Source organism: Mustela nivalis (assembly GCF_964662115.1).
Source record: "Mustela nivalis genome assembly, chromosome: 8".
Lineage (NCBI taxonomy): Eukaryota > Metazoa > Chordata > Mammalia > Carnivora > Mustelidae > Mustela > Mustela nivalis.
In genome coordinates, this window is record NC_139027.1 from 67128477 (window position 1) to 67148772 (window position 20296).

Genomic DNA, 20296 nt, shown 5'->3' on the forward strand with positions numbered 1-20296 from the left:
TACGTCACTAGGACACAGCATCTAATTAGAATTCATTAAAAGTGCCTTCTAATGCTTTCTCCATGAAGCTCTCCTGTGTTTTGTTTTGTTTTTTTTCTATATATATTACAAATATAAACTCTTTGTAGGAATATGGTTGTTTACGCTGGTGTGGAAGAGCAGCCTAAGCTTGGCAGAAGCAGGGAGGATTTGACAGAGGTAAGCATTCCATTTTCGCTCTCTGTAAACACTTAATCATGGTTCACATGCATCTTACTTTTGGCCTCTGATTTATTTCAAACGGAGGTCATGGTTTTTTCCCCCAGTCAGTGTATTTCAGGATAGCACTGGGTAAATACTGGTAAATGTGTACTCCCTTTCTCCACCCTATTTATCTGCCCATCCCCTGAATTCTGTTTGGTCCAGTTGGCACAAGTCTTTGTTTTTAAGATTGCTCATGTACTGGCCCACTTTTCCTGGGTCCTGCTTTATATAGTCATTAGCATGTTTCTCGTATGCATTCTATATGGTAACAAGCTTCTTGAGGACAGAGATTGGGTTTTGTTGCTTGTTGCTGCTGTTGGCTTTTAGTTTTTTATTGCATATAAATGATGAGCACTCAGTAAACAGATGTTTGAAGATTTAAGTCAAAACTCCTTAGTTGTCAATAAAGTTTATTTCTTTACCATTTAAAAAATTAAGGACTTTTAGTGTCTTCTCAGTAAACTTAGTAACATAGCTTTTTATTTTATGTGTGTATTAACTTTTAAGTAAGCTCTATGCTGTATGTGGGCCTTGAACTCATGAACCTGAGATCAAAAATCAAATGCTGTACTGACTGAACCAGCCAGGTATCCCTAGCACTTATTTTCTAATTCAATAAAGTTTACCTTTTAACTTTTGATGTTTTATAAATACAGAAATAATTTGTTGAGGTTTACAGTTTAGAATATTTTCCTCAGTTATACACCAGATGGCACAATGGTACTGTCATTATGTACCATCTTCAAGCAGACTGTTTGTGGGTTTTAATTCAGTTTGAGAAAGGGAATTCAAACTTGAAAATCTGAAGGAAAACTTTTAACTGTTATGGATTTAGCATTTTTAGGAGAAATTTTGGTTGTCAAAAGCCTCTATGAGAAGTAAAAGTTCTTGTAACAGCCTAATGTTGATAATCAAAACTTCACAGTTGAATTTTGATGTTTCAGAATCATGTTTTTAAATAGATCTTAAACCCTGAATGTTTTTTTTTTAACTTTATAGGCTGAACAGATTATATTTGATCATTTTTCTGATCCTAAATTTGTTGAACAGTTAATTACTTTTCTATCTTTAGAAGACAGAAAAGGAAAAGATAAGTTTAATCCTCGCCGTTTTTGCCTCTTTAAGGTAAATATGTTATTTAATATTCCTCTTCATAAAGCTTACTATCAGTTTGTTGGTGCTTAAGTTTTAAAGTCAAAGTTTGAGTTTGGTTATCTGTTGTCTCCATCTAAAATGGCTGTGAAAGTTATGCCAATCAGATTGATCTTAGCTTAAGATCTAGGAGTTTTTAAGAAAAAGAAGCTTTTTTTTTTTTTTTTTTTTTAAGATTTTATTTACTTTTTTGACACAGGTAGAGAGATCACATGTAGGCAGAGAGGCAGTCAGAGAGAGAGGGGAAGCAGGCTCCCTGCTGAGCAGAGAGCCCAGTGCTTGATCCCAGGACCCTGAGATCATGACCTGAGTCAAAGGCAGAGGCTTAACCACTACACCACCCAGGCACTCCAAGAAAAAGAAGCTTTTTCATATTTACCTTTTAATATTTATAATTAGCAATAGAAGAAAACCCAACAAGACTATGCATTTGAGTTTTTTGAGGTATGTGAAATTTTAAGGTCAGAAAGATTATTAATTGTGATTTCATTGATTATATTTTACTGTGATAAAACAGTATTTTTATTTTAACTTACAGACAATGTTAAAGCATTTCTAAAGTGTAGAACTCTTGGGGTTTTGTGAGCACAGTAGTAATGTAAATGAACACAAGCATTTTAGAATTATAATGGAGATGATAGTCATTTGAGTACTGAAGAACTTTCTTTTTTATATGTGTGTATATAGGGCATATTCAGAAATTTCGATGATGCGTTTCTGCCAATTCTGAAGCCCCATTTAGAACGTTTGGTTGCAGATTCACATGAAAGCACCCAGCGATGTGTTGCAGAAATTATAGCTGGTTTAATCAGAGGTTCTAAGCATTGGACGTTTGAAAAGGTGATGTATTTGTACAGCACGTTCCCTGTTAAAGCTGTAATACCCATTTATGTAGCAATTCCCAACACAGTAAATATTAATACTTGAAATAGGAAATGTTCAAATTACATACTGCTTTTGAGTGTCGGTCACAGACTAATGCATAGTCAACATTCAGTATCTTTCAAAATTTGAATTATTTGCCAACATTAGGGGAAGAACCCTAAGAAAAGATTTCATTTTCTCTTGATCGGTGGGAAGATCCTGGAACTGGTCCTCATTATTGCCCTGTGTCTGTCAGTTGACTAGCATGCTGAGCATTGGCTTCTCCCTTCCTGAGTCACTCTCTGGCTTCTCATTAAATCTTTCTCTTTGCCTCCTTGTTCATCTACATGACTCATTTTGTCTCACAGATAGTTTGAGTTTGACATCCTTTTTTTTTTTTAAGTATCCCTCTTAATTGTAAAACTTAGTTTTAACACACCTACCCTAAGGTTAGTTTCTTAGCAAAATGCACTAGATTGAAAATAACTGGACTAAAAATACCCAGAATGCCAAAGTACAAGGTAGGCCACCATTTCCTCAAAGAAAAGACACAGACACTAGTTTTGGCAGACTTAGTTACACATTCTTTTTGGACTATGAACACTTTCAATACATTAATTTAGTTATATGTATTCTTTTTTTTTTTTTTTTTAAGATTTTACTTATTTATGTGACAGAGAGACACACAGCGAGAGAGGGAATACAAGCAGGGGGAGTGGGAGGAGAAGCAAGCTTTCCATTGAACAGGGAGCCCGAAATGGGGCTCAATCCCAGCATGCTGGGCTCATGACCTGAGTGGAAGGCAGTCTTAACCCACTGAGCCACCCAGGCATCCCTAGTTATACATATTCAAATCACCTATTAGATTAAAGTATTTGTTGATGTGTAATATTACCTTTTTCTTCCCTCACATAACATGAACAGTTTGGTTTAAACAAGTTACACATATCCTTGTCATCTAGTCTCTGTCATTTTTTAGTTAGCTCTTTTCCAGATACCTCTCCTTTCTTTATTGTTTAAGATACAGCTTTTCTGCTCTCCTCCCTTTCTCTCTCCTCTCCCTTTTTCCCTTCTCCTCCTCAATGCCTGGTGCTACCACTGGAAATTTTATCCCAAGCCCTCTCGCCTCATTTATCCTCTATAAGTCCTTTTTTTTTTTTTTTTTTTTTAAATTAGAGATTTTATTTATTTATTTGACAGAGAGAGATCACAAGTAGGGAGAGAGGAGGAAGCAGGCTCCCCGCTGAGCAGAGAGCCCGATGAGGGGCTCGATCCCAGGACCCTGAGACCATGACCTGAGCCGAAGGCAGAGGCTTTAACCCACTGAGCCACCCAGGCACCCCTATAAGTCCTTTTGACTAAAGTGCAGTCCATGGACCTCCAGCATGGGCATTGCTTGGGAGCTTGTTAGAAAAATAGGATCTCAGGTCCCACCTTGATCAAATGAATCAGAATCTGCATTTTATTAATCTTAATAAAATCTCAAGATGATTTGTATTCTCAATAAACTGTGAGAAGCATCTATACACATAGATTCACATCTCTGTATAAGTGATCACTTTTAAAAGGCTTATTTATAGTAATCCAAAACTTGGAATTTGGCGGGTATAGCTCAGTGGTAGAGCATTTGACTGCAGAACTGGAATTTGAAGATTATGCTTCAGGCTAATACTAAATTGTATTAAAAAGTCATTGCTTCCTATATTAGGACTCAAGTGACCTCGATAAGCATGTGAAACTTACAAAATGAGGGTTTTTTTTTTTTACTCCAGTGTACTTTATTACTCAGCATTTTCAAAATTTTTTTCAGTAGTGTGAGATTTTGTAAGTCACCATTTATGGTGTCTCCTCTCTTCTGAATAATTTTTTGGGAAAAAAATTCACTTTTATATGTGGGTATGATGATAATATGGTGAAGTTATTTTCCTGGATTATTTGGGTGTTCTAAGAAATAATTTGAGTAAGTATCGGGTTGTGTGTTTATATGTGTGTATTCCCAGGGAAAGGCAGTTGAAGAAAAATGTGAGCATCATTAACTTTTCCCCCATATATTTTGTTTTGAGTAGGTGGAGAAGCTTTGGGAGCTTCTTTGCCCACTGCTTAGAACAGCACTGTCCAACATTACGGTAGAAACTTACAACGACTGGGGAACTTGTATAGCAACATCCTGTGTAAGTTCTGTTTCTTTTTGTGTTTACTCATCTACTTAAACTGTTTCATACCCTTTCTCAAAATCTGTGAAATCTCATTATACTCTTGAGTCTTCTCTTCTTCATAGCAATTTTCTTCATAGTTTTGTCATCTTATAGAATTGAAGTTGGTTCTGTTCAGCCTTTCAAATAAGCCTTGAGTGGTACCTCTTAAGTGATTATTACATCTTCTCTGTCATGGTAATGCATTCTTAGATTAAATGGCAAATCATGTATGTATCTGGAAATGTAACCTACATATAGTAAAAGCCAGATGATATAAGGTAGGTGTTACTTTCTACACTAAATGTGTCTATAGCTTGTATACTTTGATTTAAAGATAATCCATTTAGCTAACAAAGTTTCTTACTATCTACCTTTCTCATATGAACTGCAAAACTTGGATTTGACTAAAGTACGAGGGTTTTTTTGGTTTTCTTTGCTTATATTTATTTATAATACTAAAATAACAGGATCTGATTTATATACAGAATTATAGGACCCCTGTTTTAATTGTTATTTTGTATTTTCAACACAGGAAAGCAGAGATCCCCGGAAACTTCACTGGCTTTTTGAGTTGCTGTTAGAATCACCACTGAGTGGTGAAGGAGGATCCTTTGTAGATGCATGGTAAATAAAAAGAAAACTTAGAAGGTTAAGGAAAGGGCGCCTGGTGGCTCAGTGGGTTAAGCCGCTGCCTTCGGCTCGGGTCATGATCTCGGGGTCCTGGGATCGAGTCCCGCATCGGGCTCTCTGCTCAGCAGGGAGCCTGCTTCCCTCTCTCTCTCTCTCTCTGCCTGTCTCTCCATCTACTTGTGATTTCTCTCTGTCAAATAAATAAATAAAATCTTTAAAAAAAAAAAAAAAAGAAGGTTAAGGAAAGATTTTGCAACAACAGATAACAGCTTTGCTCTTGATGTGTGAATAGAAGTGAATTGTCTACACTCCTAAAGGCCTGATAATGTAACTATTTTCTTCTGAGAGAAGAGTGATCCAATTCAGTATATTTTATGATACTAAGTAGAGTTATTTCTCAGTGGGGAAGCAGTAGGAATAGAGACAACCTGAGCAAGTCAAACTTAATTTAGATTTAACCTTCTTCCTCTTGGAGCAGCTTTATTTATACCATGACAGTACTTTTCACTCTTCCTTATTAGGAAAAAACCAGTAATCCATTCAAGGAAAGACTTTCTTGCTGGGATAAAAAGAGCCGGAAAGAATTAGTAGGCTAGAGAAAGGAATCTAGGTAATCCTGTTAACAACAATAATAAGTTAATGTTGCTATGAAATAGTGGAGAAGTTTCTGATGCTTTGAAATCAATGAGTATTCTCAAGTCAGTATTTCTCTTGATTGATTGTATGGGAATGGAGAGAATGAGAATACAGCGAAAATGATGCAGTAAAAATAAGATCTTCATAAAGGTGCTGTTTTGAATTGTCAGTTTTAATATTTATTGGGTGAGAAAATGTAGCAGTTGTTTTTTATTAAAGATTTTATTTATTTATTTGACAGAAAGAGAGAGAGATCACAAGTGGGCAGAGAGAAAGGGGGAAGCAGTCTCCTTTCCGAGCAAAGAGCCCGATGCGGGGCTCAAAATGTAGCAGCTTTAAATGGAATACAGACTCCATTAGTCTACACTGCCATATGTAAAGGCAGGGAAGGGCTCTAACTTTGCTGTGCTTTCATTCTAGTCGACTCTATGTACTGCAAGGTGGCCTTGCCCAGCAAGAGTGGAGAGTACCTGAGCTGTTGCACAGACTACTGAAGTACTTGGAACCCAAACTCACCCAGGTTTACAAAAATGTCAGGGAAAGAATAGGGAGGTAGGTATTCTTTTCCCTGTGGTATGGTACAATTCTTGAGTTCTTTTATATTAAATTTTAATATTTAGTAGTACATACTGGTTATGTTACTATTGGGTTTCGTGAATCCTCATCTTCAAATTTTGTTTTATATTGTGTTTGGGACACTAGTCCATGAGGCTTTAATGTAAAACAGGACAGCAGTGAGCTCACGAGCCAGAGGTGTACATTTGGCCGGTTCTCAATGTCTCCGAATTACGGGCACAGCCCAAGAGACTCTCTCTAGGAGTCAGTGTTCAAATATTTACTTTGGTTGGGCCATTGCTTTTGAACCTTAGTTTTATTGATAACATGGCATCTCTTCTCACTCCTATGTGTATTTCATTTTACAGCGTGCTGACCTACATATTTATGATTGATGTTTCTTTGCCAAACACTGCGCCAACAGCATCCCCACGAGTCCCTGAGTTTACTGCTCGAATTCTAGAGAGATTGAAACCCCTTATGGAGGTAGATGAAGAAATTCAGAACCATGTTATGGAAGAAAATGGAATTGGTGAAGAAGATGAACGAACTCAGGGCATTAAACTCTTAAAAACTAGTGAGTGGCTAAAATTAATAGAAGCTTGCTTTAAAACAGACATTTATTACCAGGGGAAAACAAAAAAAAAATAGACATTTATTTAGATTATCCTTTGGTATGTTTTGTTCCTGTTTTTTTATTGTGGTAACATGCACATAACACGGAGTTTATAGTTGGGTGACATTAAATACATTCACATTGTACAACCGTCACCATCGTACATCTCCAGCACTCTTCAAATTGCAACACTGAAGATCTGTAATGACCTTGTTCTACACTTCCCTCGCCCCTGCAGCCACCATTCTGCCTAGCTTCAGAATTTGCCAATTTTAAGTATTTCGTATAAGTGGGATCATACATTTGTCCTTTTAAGTTGGGACATTTTAACTTTGCATTGTGTTTTCAGTATTTATCCATTTATCTGTTGATGGACATTTAGGTCGTTTCTGCCTCTCAGATGCTGTGAGCAGTGATGTAGATGTTACGTTTTGAGTCCCCTGTTTTCACTTCTGTGGGCTATTGGAAATAGAATTGCTGCACCATGCGGTAATTCTACATTTAACTTTTTTAAAAGCCACCAAACTATTTTTCTCAGTAGCTGCCCCATTTTACCTTCCCACCAGTAGTACAAGAAGGTTGCCATTTTTTCATACTCATGCCAATACCTTTTTTTCTGTTTTTATGACTTAAAACTATCCAAATGAGTGTGAAGAGGGTATCTGTGGTTTTGATTTGCATTTCCCTAATGATTAGTGTGATTAGTGGTTAAACATTTTTTCATTTATTTGCCTTTTTTTTTTTTTCCTAATCTTCTTTTGAGAATTGTCTCTTCACATCCCTGCCAATTTTTGAGTTAGGTTTTAGTGTTGTTTTTGAGTTACAGTTCTTTTTGTATTCTGGATATCAGCCCCTTGTCTAATAAATGGTGTGCAAATATTTTCTTATTTGGTGAGTTGTCTTTTTCACTGTCTTGATAGTATCTTTGATTTACAAAAGTTTTTAATTTTGATGAAATCGAGTTTATTTTTTCTTTTGTTGCCTTTGCTTTTCATGTCATATCCAAGAAATTATTGCCAAATCCAGCGTCATGAAATTTTTCCCTTAAGTTTTTTTCTAAGAGTATTAAACTTTTATTTATTTCTTTTTTTAAAGATTTTTATTTATTTATTTATTTGACAGAGAGATCACAAGTAGGCAGAGAGGCTGGCAGAGAGAGGGGGGAAGCAGGCTCCCTGCCAAGCAGAGAGCCCAATGCAGGGCCTGATCCCAGGACCCTAAGATCATGACCCGAACGGAAGGCAGAGGCTTAACCCACTGAGCCCCCCAGGCATCCCAGAGTTTCGCATTTTGAGTTCACAAGTTTAGATCTTTAATTCCCTAAGTTAATTTTTATATATAATGTAAGTTAAGGGTCATCTTCATTTTTTTGCTCGAGCATGTCCAGTTTCCCAGCACCATTTGTTGAAAAGGCTTATTTCTTCATTGAGTAGTCCTGGCAGTCTTCTGAAATTACTTGGCCATATGTGTGAGGGCTTATTTCTGGACTCCAGTGTACGCCATTGGTCTGTATGTCTGTTCTTATGTCAGTGCCACACTGTTAGGATTACTGTAGTTCGTAGTAAGTTTTGAAATCAGGAACTGTGAGTCCCCCAACTTTGTTCTTTTTCAAAATTGTTTTGATTATTGGGGGTGTCCTGTTAGAAATTTAAAATTTTTTCTAGCATTCTAAGTATAAACAGCTTAATTTAGTTATCATTTTTGCTACATTAGGATTACTAAGGTTAATTCATAGTTGGTGTTGATATTTACTAGGCTGTTAATTTGTTGATTCATTTTTTTGAGTAACTTCAGTACCCTAGTTGGTTGATGCCCTTTATTGTGGTTCCTGTCATAATGCTGTTTAGTGTCAAATCTATGAAGTAACATCATGATCTCTTTCTTAACATTGAAGAGTTAGTTAGCAGAGCTATCATAATGGCTCTCTGACACTAGCACTATAATATTACTCTATTTTGTGCTCTAACTGTATAGCAAGACTGATTCCACCTGTTTATTTTCAATTAGTATTGAAATGGCTGATGGCTAGTGCAGGAAGATCCTTCTCTACAGCGGTCACAGAGCAACTTCAGCTTCTACCGTTGTTTTTTAAGGTAAGTTTATGGCTGAAACTAAGAATGCGCCTCCCTGTGTTAACTAACTGGAATTTACTTGTTTTAAGATTTTATTCAGTTATTTGACAGAAAGACTGCAAGAGAGGGAACACAAGCAGGTGAAGTTGGAGAAGGAGAAGCAGGTTTCCTGTGGAGCAGGGAGTCAGACACTTACTGACTGAGCCACCCGGGCACCCCAGCTAACTGGAATTTAAATGCAAACCTGGAAGGAAAAAAAGAATGCATACCCATCTGACCTTCACAGGGAATTTATATTTATCACCTGATAGTGGATAGTTTTTCAGACTCTGTGTGACTTGGTTGGTTCGCTAAGGAGAATAGTCATTGGAGAATCATGAGGTGATAGCAGTTTAATATTTGTTGAAATAGTCTTTTCAGTATTAGGTAAGGCTAGTATCTTAACAGATATATATGAAAAGTTTAGAGACAAAGCATTGTTATACTGATAACCAGTTTCCAAGCATAGTTAAGGAAAATATTGACAGCTAAAAAAATAAAGCCATAGTGACATTTTTTTAATACAGCTATTTCTGATTTGTTTTATTAAGTATATGTGAAATCTAAAGCTGAATTATATTTATACATACAATATTTGTATTTATGGTGTCAAATGGGACTGTAACTGCTTTTAACAAACACCTGCAGAAGTAGCCTGTTTCTGGCAGTCAGTCCTGCAAAGACACTGACATATGATATGATTTGATGGAAGGTGTAGCCTGAGTGAGTCTAATTACTCATCTAGGCAGGTGATGAAGCTGATAAAACTAAGGTCACAGATCAGTATATTGGTTGCCGCAGTTCTAGTTTGCAGTCGTGCTATGGTTAGCAAAATGGTCTGGTCTTATGGCACATTTGGAACAAATGGCACAAACATCACTGCTGCTTGAGAGTTACTGTTGGGTGCAGATATCATTTTGGGAGGAACATCCTTGGTCCTGTGTCCCAGCAAATCGTCTGCTAAACTTTGGATTTGCCACAGTATACTATGTCTTAAAGAAATCTCAAAAAGAGGGGCGCCTGGGTGGCTCAGTGGGTTAAAGCCTCTGCCTTCAGCCCAGGTCATGATCTCAAGGTCCTGGGATCTAGCCCTGCTGAGCAGGGAGCCTGCTTCCTCCTCTCTCTCTGCCTGCTTCTCTGCCTACTTGTGATCTCGTTTACCTTTGGCTCAGGTCGTGATCCCATAGTGGGAAGGGGTGTCCGCTTTTCACACACACATGCTCTCTCTCAAAAAAAAAAAAGATTACTGGTAATATTCAAAGGATCCACCACTAAAATACTTTTAGAAATGCTAGGTAGAGCCTGATACCCATCAGTACCTCTGGGATCTTTCAGGATATAAGAGTAGGCAGTAGTTATTAGTGTACATAGATCCTTGTTACTTGTAGGTCCTTGGGGATAGGGTTTGTCTTTAGGGCAGTGGTGCTTAAACTTTTCCACTGTCACATATGCAGTCGATACGGAACATGATCTCATATGTCCATAAATGGGTGGTGTGAAATGAGTGTTGGTATAGTTGGAGTTTTACCCCCTTCTTCCATTCATGCTCATGCCCCCAAGATCAAGAGTTACACACCCTTTTGACTAAGCCAGCCAGGCACCCCTAATTTTTTCTTTCCTTTTGAGTGAGTTAGAGATTACCTAAAAATAAAATCTTTTTTTTTTTTTAAGATTTTATTTATTTGTGAGAGAGAGAAAGAGAGAGAGAGCACAGGCAGACAGAGTGGCAGGCAGAGGGAGAAGCAGGCTCCCCGCCGAGCAAGTAGCCCAACATGAGGGATTCAATCCCAGAACACTGGGCTCATGACCTGAGCCAAAGCCACCCAGGCATCCCAAAAATAAAATCTTTTAAAAAAAATCAGGGAGGGATGCCTGGGTGGCTCAGTTGGTTAGGCGGCTGCCTTCGGCTCAGGTCATGATCCCAGCGTCCTAGGATCGAGTCCCACATCGGGCTCCTTTCTCGGCGGAGAGCCTGCTTCTCTCTCTGCCTCTGTCTACTACTCTGTCTGTCCGTGCTCGCGCTCTCTCTTTCTCTAACAAATAAATAAATAAAATCTTAAGGAAAAAAAAAACAAAACAGGGACACCTGGGTGGCTCAGTGGGCTAAGCCTCTGCCTTCGACTCAGGTCATGATCTCAGGGTCCTGGGATAAAACCCCCTATTGGGCTCTCTGCTCAGCAGGGAGTCTGCTTCTTCCTCTCTCTCTGCCTGCCTCTCTGCCTACCTGCGATCTCTGTCAAATAAGTAAATAAAATCTTTAAAAAAAAAAAAAAAACAGCAGGTATATGAGAGTGAGGTTGATAGAAAGAGGTGTTGAATCCCCTTGAAATTTATAAAAACTTTAATCATTAGAAAGCTGTATTGTGTGAATTGCTTCTGACATTTCACACTGCCTAACATTTCACCTGGATCTACAGATAGTGAGTTTGAGAATCTGCTTTAGGTCATCATGGTGAATGGAGTGTGGGGTACAAAGACACCATAGCACAGATGAAAGTTAACTTTCCAGGCAGTCAGCTGTGTAGAGTAAGAATAAACAAAGGAGTCTAAAAGCAAGTTATTGCTTTTTTTTTTTTTTTAAGATTTTATTTATTTATTTGACAGACAGAGATCACAAGTAGGCAGAGAGGCAGTCAGAGAGAGGAGGAAGCAGGCTCCACGATGAGCAGAGAGCCCGATAGGGGGCTTGATCCCAGGACCCTGAGATCATGACCTGAGTCGAAGGCAGAGGCTTAACCCACTGAGCCACCCAGGTGCCCCTAGTTGTTGCTTATTAAACTGTGGAACGCACTCAGAAATAGTTGGAGATGAGATCAGAAATATGTTTCTGACACTTGAGGTGCTTCATAAATTCTAAGTGAAGTTATTACATCCTATCACATAAAAAGCAGTTTTATATCAATTCAAAAAAAAAAAAACCCACCTTGACATCTATATCAAAGTGAAAGTTGCAGTTTATTTGCCTTTTCTAGTCGAAGAGTCCCTCACCAAGTTTTTGCAAGGATGAAGTGAGATAATGTCTGTAAAGCAGATAGCACGGTATAAAATATTTATATATATTATAATTATTGCATATTGCTTTTGTTACTAGTCTTTAACTGCATTTTAATTTGGAATAGTAAAGAGTTCAGATGCCAATGATCAGGGAGGAGGAAAAAAGGACGTGTTGTATCATAAGTTTCAAACTTCCCTGAGTGCTCATCAGAAGTTACTACTGTGGAATAGTAGTTTGTATATGTCAGACTCAGAGAAAAACTTACAGATGTTGTTACAGCTGGTACAGAATTACATACCATTGATAGGATTTCTGCAGAAAAACTACTTTTCTTAATAATTAGAGGAAGCAGGGACACCTGGGTGGCTTGGTCATTAAGCATCTGCCTTTGGCTCAGGTCATGTGGGATCGAGCCCTGCATGTGGCTCCCTGCTCAGCGGGAAGCCTGCTTCTCCCTCTCCCATTCCCCCTGCTTCTGTTCCCTCTCTCACTGTCAAATAAATAAAGAAATGACATCTTAAAAAAATATATATTAGAGGAGAGGACAACCCTGTAGAGTGTTCCTTTGCTAACTAAATTTTTGTTCAGATTAACACAGAGCAGCATTTTGTACAGGTTAACACATTTTAATGTCAGTTAAATCTTAACTGTGATGTACCAATATTAATAAATTTATGTGAAAACAAAGCAAAAGAAAGACTAAGATCTCCTTTTTTTATATCACAGTATTAGTTAAGGATATTTAATTGCAAGCACTGAAAACTAAATGTCTGCCACAGTGGAAAGAGGAAATTAATTAGATTACATAGAAGTATCTAGGCAGTTCGCTGCCTAGGGACACAGATAACAGAAGCTATGCCTCAGCAGGTGCCGTCTCCTTGCATTTCTCTCTTCAAGATTTCAGATGTCCAGAAATACACTTTGGCTCAACAATATGATCCCTCCGTTGACGGACCCACCAGAATGACAGAAAAGAATGATTTTCTAAAAGTTAATCACAATGTTTGTTTTCAGCAAGAGGGATGGATATTGGCAAGGAAGTGCTACAAACAGACATTAAAACACCCTTATTACTTCAGTTCTTAAGGAAAACCCAAATCACTATGTCAGTCTCCTCTGTGGTATGACCAGAAAGCAAAAGATAAGAATAGGCAGTACCTGAAGAAAGCCTCTAGATTTTGTTGGCATAGACTTTTTTCCCCAAACTTTTTTTTTTTTTAAGATTTTTTATTTATTTATTTGACAGAGATCACAAGTAGGCAGAGAGGCAGGCAGAGAGAGAGGAGGAAGCAGGCTCCCCGCTGAGCAGAGAACCTAATGTGGGGCTCAGTTCCATCTGGGATCATGGAATCATGACCCAAGCCAGAGGCAGAGGCTTTAACCCACTGAGCCACTCAGATGCCTTCCCAAACTTTTTATTTTGAATTAGAAAGGCTTCACAGGAGTTGTAAGGTACTACAGAGCAGTCTCATGTACCCTTCATTTATTTTTCTCTAGTAGTTATATTTTCAAAACCAGAAAATTAAAATCGGTACAACATGTATATAATTCTATGTCATTCTATCACACAAATAGATTCCTACAACCACCAACACAATTATGATATAGAAGTACTCCCATGATCACCAAAATTACTTTGTGTTATCCCATGATAGTCAACCTTCTTCCTCTCCCTCAGCACCACTATCCTCTGGCAACCACTAATTATTCTCCATCTCTATAATTGTCATTTCAAGAATATCATATAGATGGATTACAGCTTGTCTTTTTATGAAGAGACTATAATGTACCCTCCTTAATGCCAGTTGAACATTCCCATACTTTAAGGTTGTCTGAATCTTAATTTTTCTGTAACTACTGTGGTAGTTGGAACATTATGACAGTGTACACATGTATTCTTGTAAAAGTTGTATCTGTGGGGCTCAGTGGGTTAAAGCCTCTGCCTTCAGCTCAGGTCATGATCCCAGGGTCTTGGGATCGAGCCCGCATCCGGCTTTTTGCTCAGCAGGGAGCCTGCTTCCCCACCCCCACCACCTGCCTCTCTGCCTACTTGTGATCTCTGTCAAATAAATAAATAAAATCTTTAAAAAAAAAAAAAAAAAGTTGTATCTGGGAAGAAAAGTAATGCTTTTGAGAAAATATTAAAAGTTGAAAATTAAAAAGTTTAAGTGAGTTGGTAAGATTCAGATAAACTAGACTACAGAGTAATTGCTGATCAAGAAATACCGATGTTATTCCTTGAGATGAACTAAAGAAAGTACTTTTCCAAACTTAGAAGCTTTGCTTTGTAACAGAAAAGGTTTTCGTTCCACAAACAGTAATGTTGTTAATAGATAAAATCACTGCAAAGTAAAATACCTCCGAGATTTTGGGGCACTGGGCTGGCTCAGTTAGAAGTGCAACTCTTGATCTCAGGGTTATAGGGTGTAGAGATCACTTAACCAAATCAATAAAAACTTAAAAATATCTAAGAGATTTTGATTTTACTTAAAAATACCTAAGAGATTTTGATTTTACTGACATATAAAAGTAGTCTAGTGCAAACAAATTGTTGTCCTGTGCTAGTAATTAATAATGGTTAATTTGCTGCTTTGGAACACGCTGTTCCTTACAGTGAAGTTTACCTATTGGATTTCAGGATTTTGCTGGTTTTAGTAGAACATTTTAACCTCCTCTTAACATGAGAACATTATGCCCTAATTTCATTCATAAAGCACATTTTTTTCATGAATGGTAGGAAGAAAGACTGCTGATTCAACAGGTGAGTGACTCACCTTAAAATTTTCCTGGTGGTAATGGTAGGCCTGCCTGCAAATGAATATCTTCTTTTCTTTCGTTGTTTTTTGTTTTGTTTTGTTTTGTTTTGTTTTGTTTTGTTTTTAAGATTTTATTTACTATATGACAGAGATCACAAGTAGGCAGAGAGGCAGGCAGAGAGAGACAGATGGGGAAGCAGGCTCCTTGCTGAGCAGAGAGCCCGATGTGGGGCTTGTTGGGGGCTCGATCCCAGCACCCTGGGATCATGACCTGAGCTGGAGGTAGAGGCTTTAACCCACTGAGCCACCCAGGTGCCCTGAATATCTTCTTTTTTTATACTAGAGTTCAACTAGCCAACTCGAAATCACCTCATTTTTATTATGGGTGAATTAAATGACAAAACAATTCCATGTACATTGCCTGGAGATTTGGGCTATTCAGTATTTGTAATAATTTTTATCTTCAATTTCTTTGGTGTGTGTCTTTTTTTTATATCTTTCTGAGTGCATCTGTGCCATATGCTACATTAGTGTAGATGTCGGGTTGTATAAAAAATAAAGAAATGTTTCATTCTACAAGTTGATTTTTTTTTTAAATTTTTTTAAAGATTATTCATTCATTTATTTGACAGAGATCACAAGTATGCAGAGAGGCAGACAGAGAGAGAAGGGGAAGCAGGCTTCCCGCTGAACAGAGGGCCCAATGCGGGGCTCAATCCCAGGACCCTGGAATCATGACCTGAGCCGAAGGCAAGGCTTAACCCACTGAGCCACCCAGACAGCCCTGATTTTTTTTTTAGAATCTGATAATGACCATCTTCTCACATAACTGCCTCTCCCTCTTTAGTGACTACATTGTATTATCATTTATTCAGTCCATTTTCTATGGGTAATCACTGATTATTCCCAGATTTGGGCTTGGGGCACCTGGGTGGCTCAGTGGTTTAAATCCTCTGCCTTCGGCTCAGGTCATGATCCCAGGGTCCTGGGATCGAGCCCCGCATCGGGCTCTCTGCTCAGCAAGGAGCCTGCTTCCTCCTGTCTCTCTGCCTGCCTCTCTGCCTACTTGTGATCTCTGTCTGTCAAATAAATAAATAAAATCTTTAAAAAAAAGAAAAAACTAATAGTCTTTTGCAACTATGCATATATTTATAGGGCAAATACTGTATATAAAATTACCATGTAAAAGACCTGCTTGCATTTGTAATTCTAGTGGATACTGCTCTCCAAAGAGCCTTAGGTTATCTCTTTCCCATTAACCCTGACATTTCTTAAATCTTTGATTGTTAAATAAAATTTTTTTTAAAGATTATTATACTTCTTCTAATGCTTAGCTGGCTCACTCAGTAGAGCATGCAACCCTTAATCTCAGAGTTGTAAATTCAAGCCCCACACTGGGCTTGCCATTTCCTTATGATAGATAAATAAGTAAATAAAAATATAAAACAAAAATTATTGTATTTCGGGCGCCTGGGTGGCTCAGTGGGTTGAGCCTCTGCCTTTGGCTCAGGTCATGATCTCAGGGTCCTGGGATCGAGTCCCGTATCGGGCTCTCTGCTTGGCAGGGAGCCTGCTTCCTCCTCTCTCTCTCTGCCTGCTTCTCTGCCTACTTATGATCTCGCTCTGTCATATAAATAAATAAAATCTTAAAAAAAAATAAAGGTTCCTGTTCTTTTAAAAAAATAATATTGTATTTCTTTGGTGAGGATATGTCCTTATACATTGGCTATTTGTAATTTTTTGCCAGCTATCTGTATTTTGCAAGTTTTCTATTGTGTTATAAAGGAGTTCTATTTTTATAATTTTCTTTATTTTTAAGTGATGTTGTGAAGTATTTTTTCTCCATTGATTTGAGATGAAATCTCATATACTTGTTTCAATAAGTCTGCTAAGAGATAGTATTTCCATCAAACTTGTACAGATAATCACAGTGAATTAGTATATTGAGCTTAGAGGTTTAGTTGCTAAAGAAAAAATTATTCTCACACATGTCAGTTGTGAGGAAGACTTCGTTTGGAACTATTGGATAGGTGTCAAGACTGAATACAGCAAGGACAGCTGGGGATATTTAGCCAATGAGCGGAATGGTGTGGAGGTGTTAGTACGAAGTAAAATGACTAATAGGAGAGACATCAAGTATAGGGGATTCTTGGTAAACTGACTTGACAGGACTCTTCCAAAAGCATTCCATGTTGATTACGTACGAAAAGTGGAGGTGAGGAATTGGATCGGATACAGAGGTGAGAGAGATTCTCTCAGATGTCAGGATTCTTGATAAAACTGGACTTAGTAGGCCCGGATGAAAAGAGGGTTCAGAGGAGCCTGGCTAATGTTTGGTAAACAAGGATACTTTAGGATGGAAAGAGGGTTCAGAGGAGCCTGGCTAATGTTTGGTAAACAAGGATAGTTAAAGTTAAAGGCATGGTTAAAAAAAAAAAAAAAAGGTAAATGGAAAGTTAAGTTCCAATTGGTTATGGGTATGCAAAGAAATTTGGTAATACTAAGCTTTGAATATTTCACCTTCGTTGATACAATCCTTAGTGTTTTAAGAGAAAAATAATTTCTTTCCATATTAAAACTATAACTTTGGTTGGGGGCAAGGGCACTGTTGCTTGTTTTTCAATAGGCTCTGTTCTCAGCATGGAGTCCAACACAGGGCTTGAATTCACAACCCTGAGATCAACCTGAGCTGAAATCAAAAGTTGGATGCTTAACCTACTGAGCCACCCAGGGACCCCCCATATTAAAACTATACTTTAAAAAAGAAACAAGAAAATATATTTAGACTGTTTTAGAGGAGGGGCACCTGGATAGCCCCGTGGGTTGAGCCTCTTGCCTTTGGCTCGGGTTGTAGTCTTGGGGTCCTGGGATTGAGCCCTGCATCAGGCTCTCTGCTCAGCGGGAGCCTGCTTCCCCTGCCTTCTCTGCCTGCTTCTCTGCCAATTTGTGATCTCTCTCTGTCAAATAAATAAATAAAATCTTAAAAAAAAAAAAAAAGTCAGTGCTTTATATATTCATCCTTACAACCAGAAAGTAGGCAGAGAGGAAGGGAAGCAGGCTCCCTGCTGAGCAGAGAGCCCGATGCGGGACTCGATCCCAGGAGCCTGAGATCATGACCCGAGCCGAAGGCAGTGGCTTAACCCACTGAGCCACCCAGGCGCCCCTGAAGCACTGACTTTTTATTTTATTTTTTTTTTTTTTAAGATTTTATTTATTTATTTGACAGAGAGAAATCACAAGTAGGTAGAGAGGCAGGCAGAGAGAGAGAGGAGGAAGCAGGCTCCCTGCCGAGCAGAGAGCCCGATGCGGGACTCGATCCCAGGACCCTGAGATCATGACCTGAGCCGAAGGCAGCGGCTTAACCACTGAGCCACCCAGGCGCCCAAGCACTGACTTTTTAAAGCAGAAAATCACACATGCCTATGGGGACTGCATCCCATAATATTGGAATAAAGCTATTATGTCTATTATATAATAATAAAGAGCAAATAAATGATAATTGTCAGTAGTGTTAAAAAACGAAAATTCATCAGAGTAAATTCGAAGATCTTACTGGCTTTGTTCAGTGATTCATGAATCAGGCAGTACCATGTAAAAAATGGAAAGGACTCCAGGGATCCGTACCAAATGGAAGGTGTATATAAATATAGTGGGGGTGGGGGAAGAGCATTAGCAGGGCGAGGAGGGGCAGAGGGAGAAGGAGAAGCAAACTTCCCCACTGAGCAGGGAGCCCAATACAGGGCTCAATTCCAGAACCCTGGGATCACAACCTGAGCCAGAGGCAGACACTTAACTGAGCCACCCAGGTGCCTCCCAAAATGGAAGGTCTTTAAAGGCAGAAATGGGGTGGGACAAGAAAGGTCAAACAAAAGATTATTTCAGACAAGGCAGGGGTCTACCATGTGGTATACTTTACTATTACTAATCAGTTAATTCCTAATTAACTGGTTGGAGTTGCATTCTTTCAGAACCATAATGACTGAAACTACAGTTAAGTCTTAGTTTGCAGTGTTGGGGGCAAGTAACTTCATTTTGGCCCTATTCCTTTTTTAACATTAGGAACCAAAATTTGTAGCATGAGTGATAGGATATAAAAATCCAGCTTTTGGGGTGCCTGGGTGGCTCAGTCGGTTGATCCGCTTGATTTCAGCTCGGGTAATGGCTGGTGGGGTTGTAGGATCGCCAGTGCTGGGCTCCGAATTCATCTTGGGAGGCTGCTTGAAGTCTGCCCTCTGCCCTTACCCCTACTTGTGCATACATGTGTGTTCTCTCTAAATCTTTTTTTAAAATCCAGCTGTTTAGTAAAATCTCAGTAATCCTAAATTTGAAAATACCAGTATGATCTCATGATCTGCTTTTCTTTAGAAAATAGGCTTAGGGGCGCCTGGGTGGCTCAGTGGGTTAAAGCCTCTGCCTTTCGCTCAGGCCACGATCCCAGCATCCTGGGATCGAGCCCTGAATCGGGCTCTCTGCTCAGCAGGGAGCCTGCCTCCCTCTCTCTCTCTGCCTGCCTCTCTGCCTACTTGTGATCTCTGTTTATCAAATAAATAAATAAAATCTTTTTTTAAAATAGGCTTATTTCCTAGCTCTGGCCACAAAAAACCCATAACCAGTAATCAGCTTAATAGTGATCAGTGCTCATAGTGCCCAGATGACGGTTTCTAGAAAGGTATCATTTCCTGCTAGAAGAACCAGGGCTCCATGGAGAAAAAGTTGATTTCAGGTTAGGACCAAGAAATGTACAGGGTAAACCTAATTCATATTGTCCTACCAGAAACCAAGAATGCAACAGTTGTGTTAAATCAGGAGCCATTTCGAGCACCAGTAAGACTAAAACCATTAATTTTGTTCAAATTCATTAGCTCATAATGACCATTGTTTTAATAATTCATTGTTTACTTTTGGAGGATAGGAAGGAAATCACTATCAGAGGAAGGAAACCCTCTGAGGGATAGAAGGCTTTTCTGTATGAACTGTTCCATGTAATAAGAAGAAATCAGTGTCACCGTTTTGCAAACCTTTTTTTGTAGTGGTTCATCACAGAAAGAAAAAATTGACCATACGTGAAGGAAGTACACACCACTTAACGTTGTGCTCAAAGAATTAGACTTCAATAAAATCAAGGCTCTAGATCTATTGCTAAGTTACAGGACATACTGGAACCAATGAATGCTGCCACAGGGATGCAGTCAGAGAAGGAAGGCCACCGTAGAGGACACTACAAAACCAAGTAGCCAGGCCCTCCCCCTCTCCTTTTTTTTTTTTTTTTTTTTAAAGGGTAGGGAGAGTTTAGAGATTTCTTTTAAATACATCTTTCACAGAACCTTTTACACTTAAAAGCCACATGAACCAAATGCAGTGTGAGATCACCACGTTCAACCAGATTTCAAACAACCAGTTTACAAAGTAATGGGGGATGTTTGAACACTACTGTATATTCTTTATCTTAACCGCAATGAATTTTTATGGCTGATGTCATTCCAGGTTTTTAAAGTAAGAGACTTTATCTTTTAGAGATACGGAATAAGATAATCATGGGTGAG

At 38.6% G+C, this 20296-nt stretch overlaps 1 protein-coding gene across 3 annotated transcripts in view; it reads left to right on the forward strand.

The window, feature by feature from the left end:
* The window catches only part of PSME4 (proteasome activator subunit 4), a 114448-nt gene that overhangs the window by 84253 nt on the left and 9899 nt on the right, over nucleotides 1-20296 (forward strand). For all 3 annotated transcript variants that reach the window (XR_014314890.1, XM_082743570.1, XM_082743571.1), the window contains 8 exons: nucleotides 129-198; nucleotides 1243-1368; nucleotides 2083-2235; nucleotides 4326-4430; nucleotides 4987-5078; nucleotides 6141-6272; nucleotides 6644-6852; nucleotides 8899-8984. Coding sequence is in view for 2 of the 3 variants with exons in the window: in XM_082743570.1 (XP_082599696.1) it covers nucleotides 129-198; nucleotides 1243-1368; nucleotides 2083-2235; nucleotides 4326-4430; nucleotides 4987-5078; nucleotides 6141-6272; nucleotides 6644-6852; nucleotides 8899-8984 (973 nt within the window). In the remaining variant the exon portion in view is untranslated. The remainder of the gene's footprint in view (nucleotides 1-128; nucleotides 199-1242; nucleotides 1369-2082; nucleotides 2236-4325; nucleotides 4431-4986; nucleotides 5079-6140; nucleotides 6273-6643; nucleotides 6853-8898; nucleotides 8985-20296) is intronic.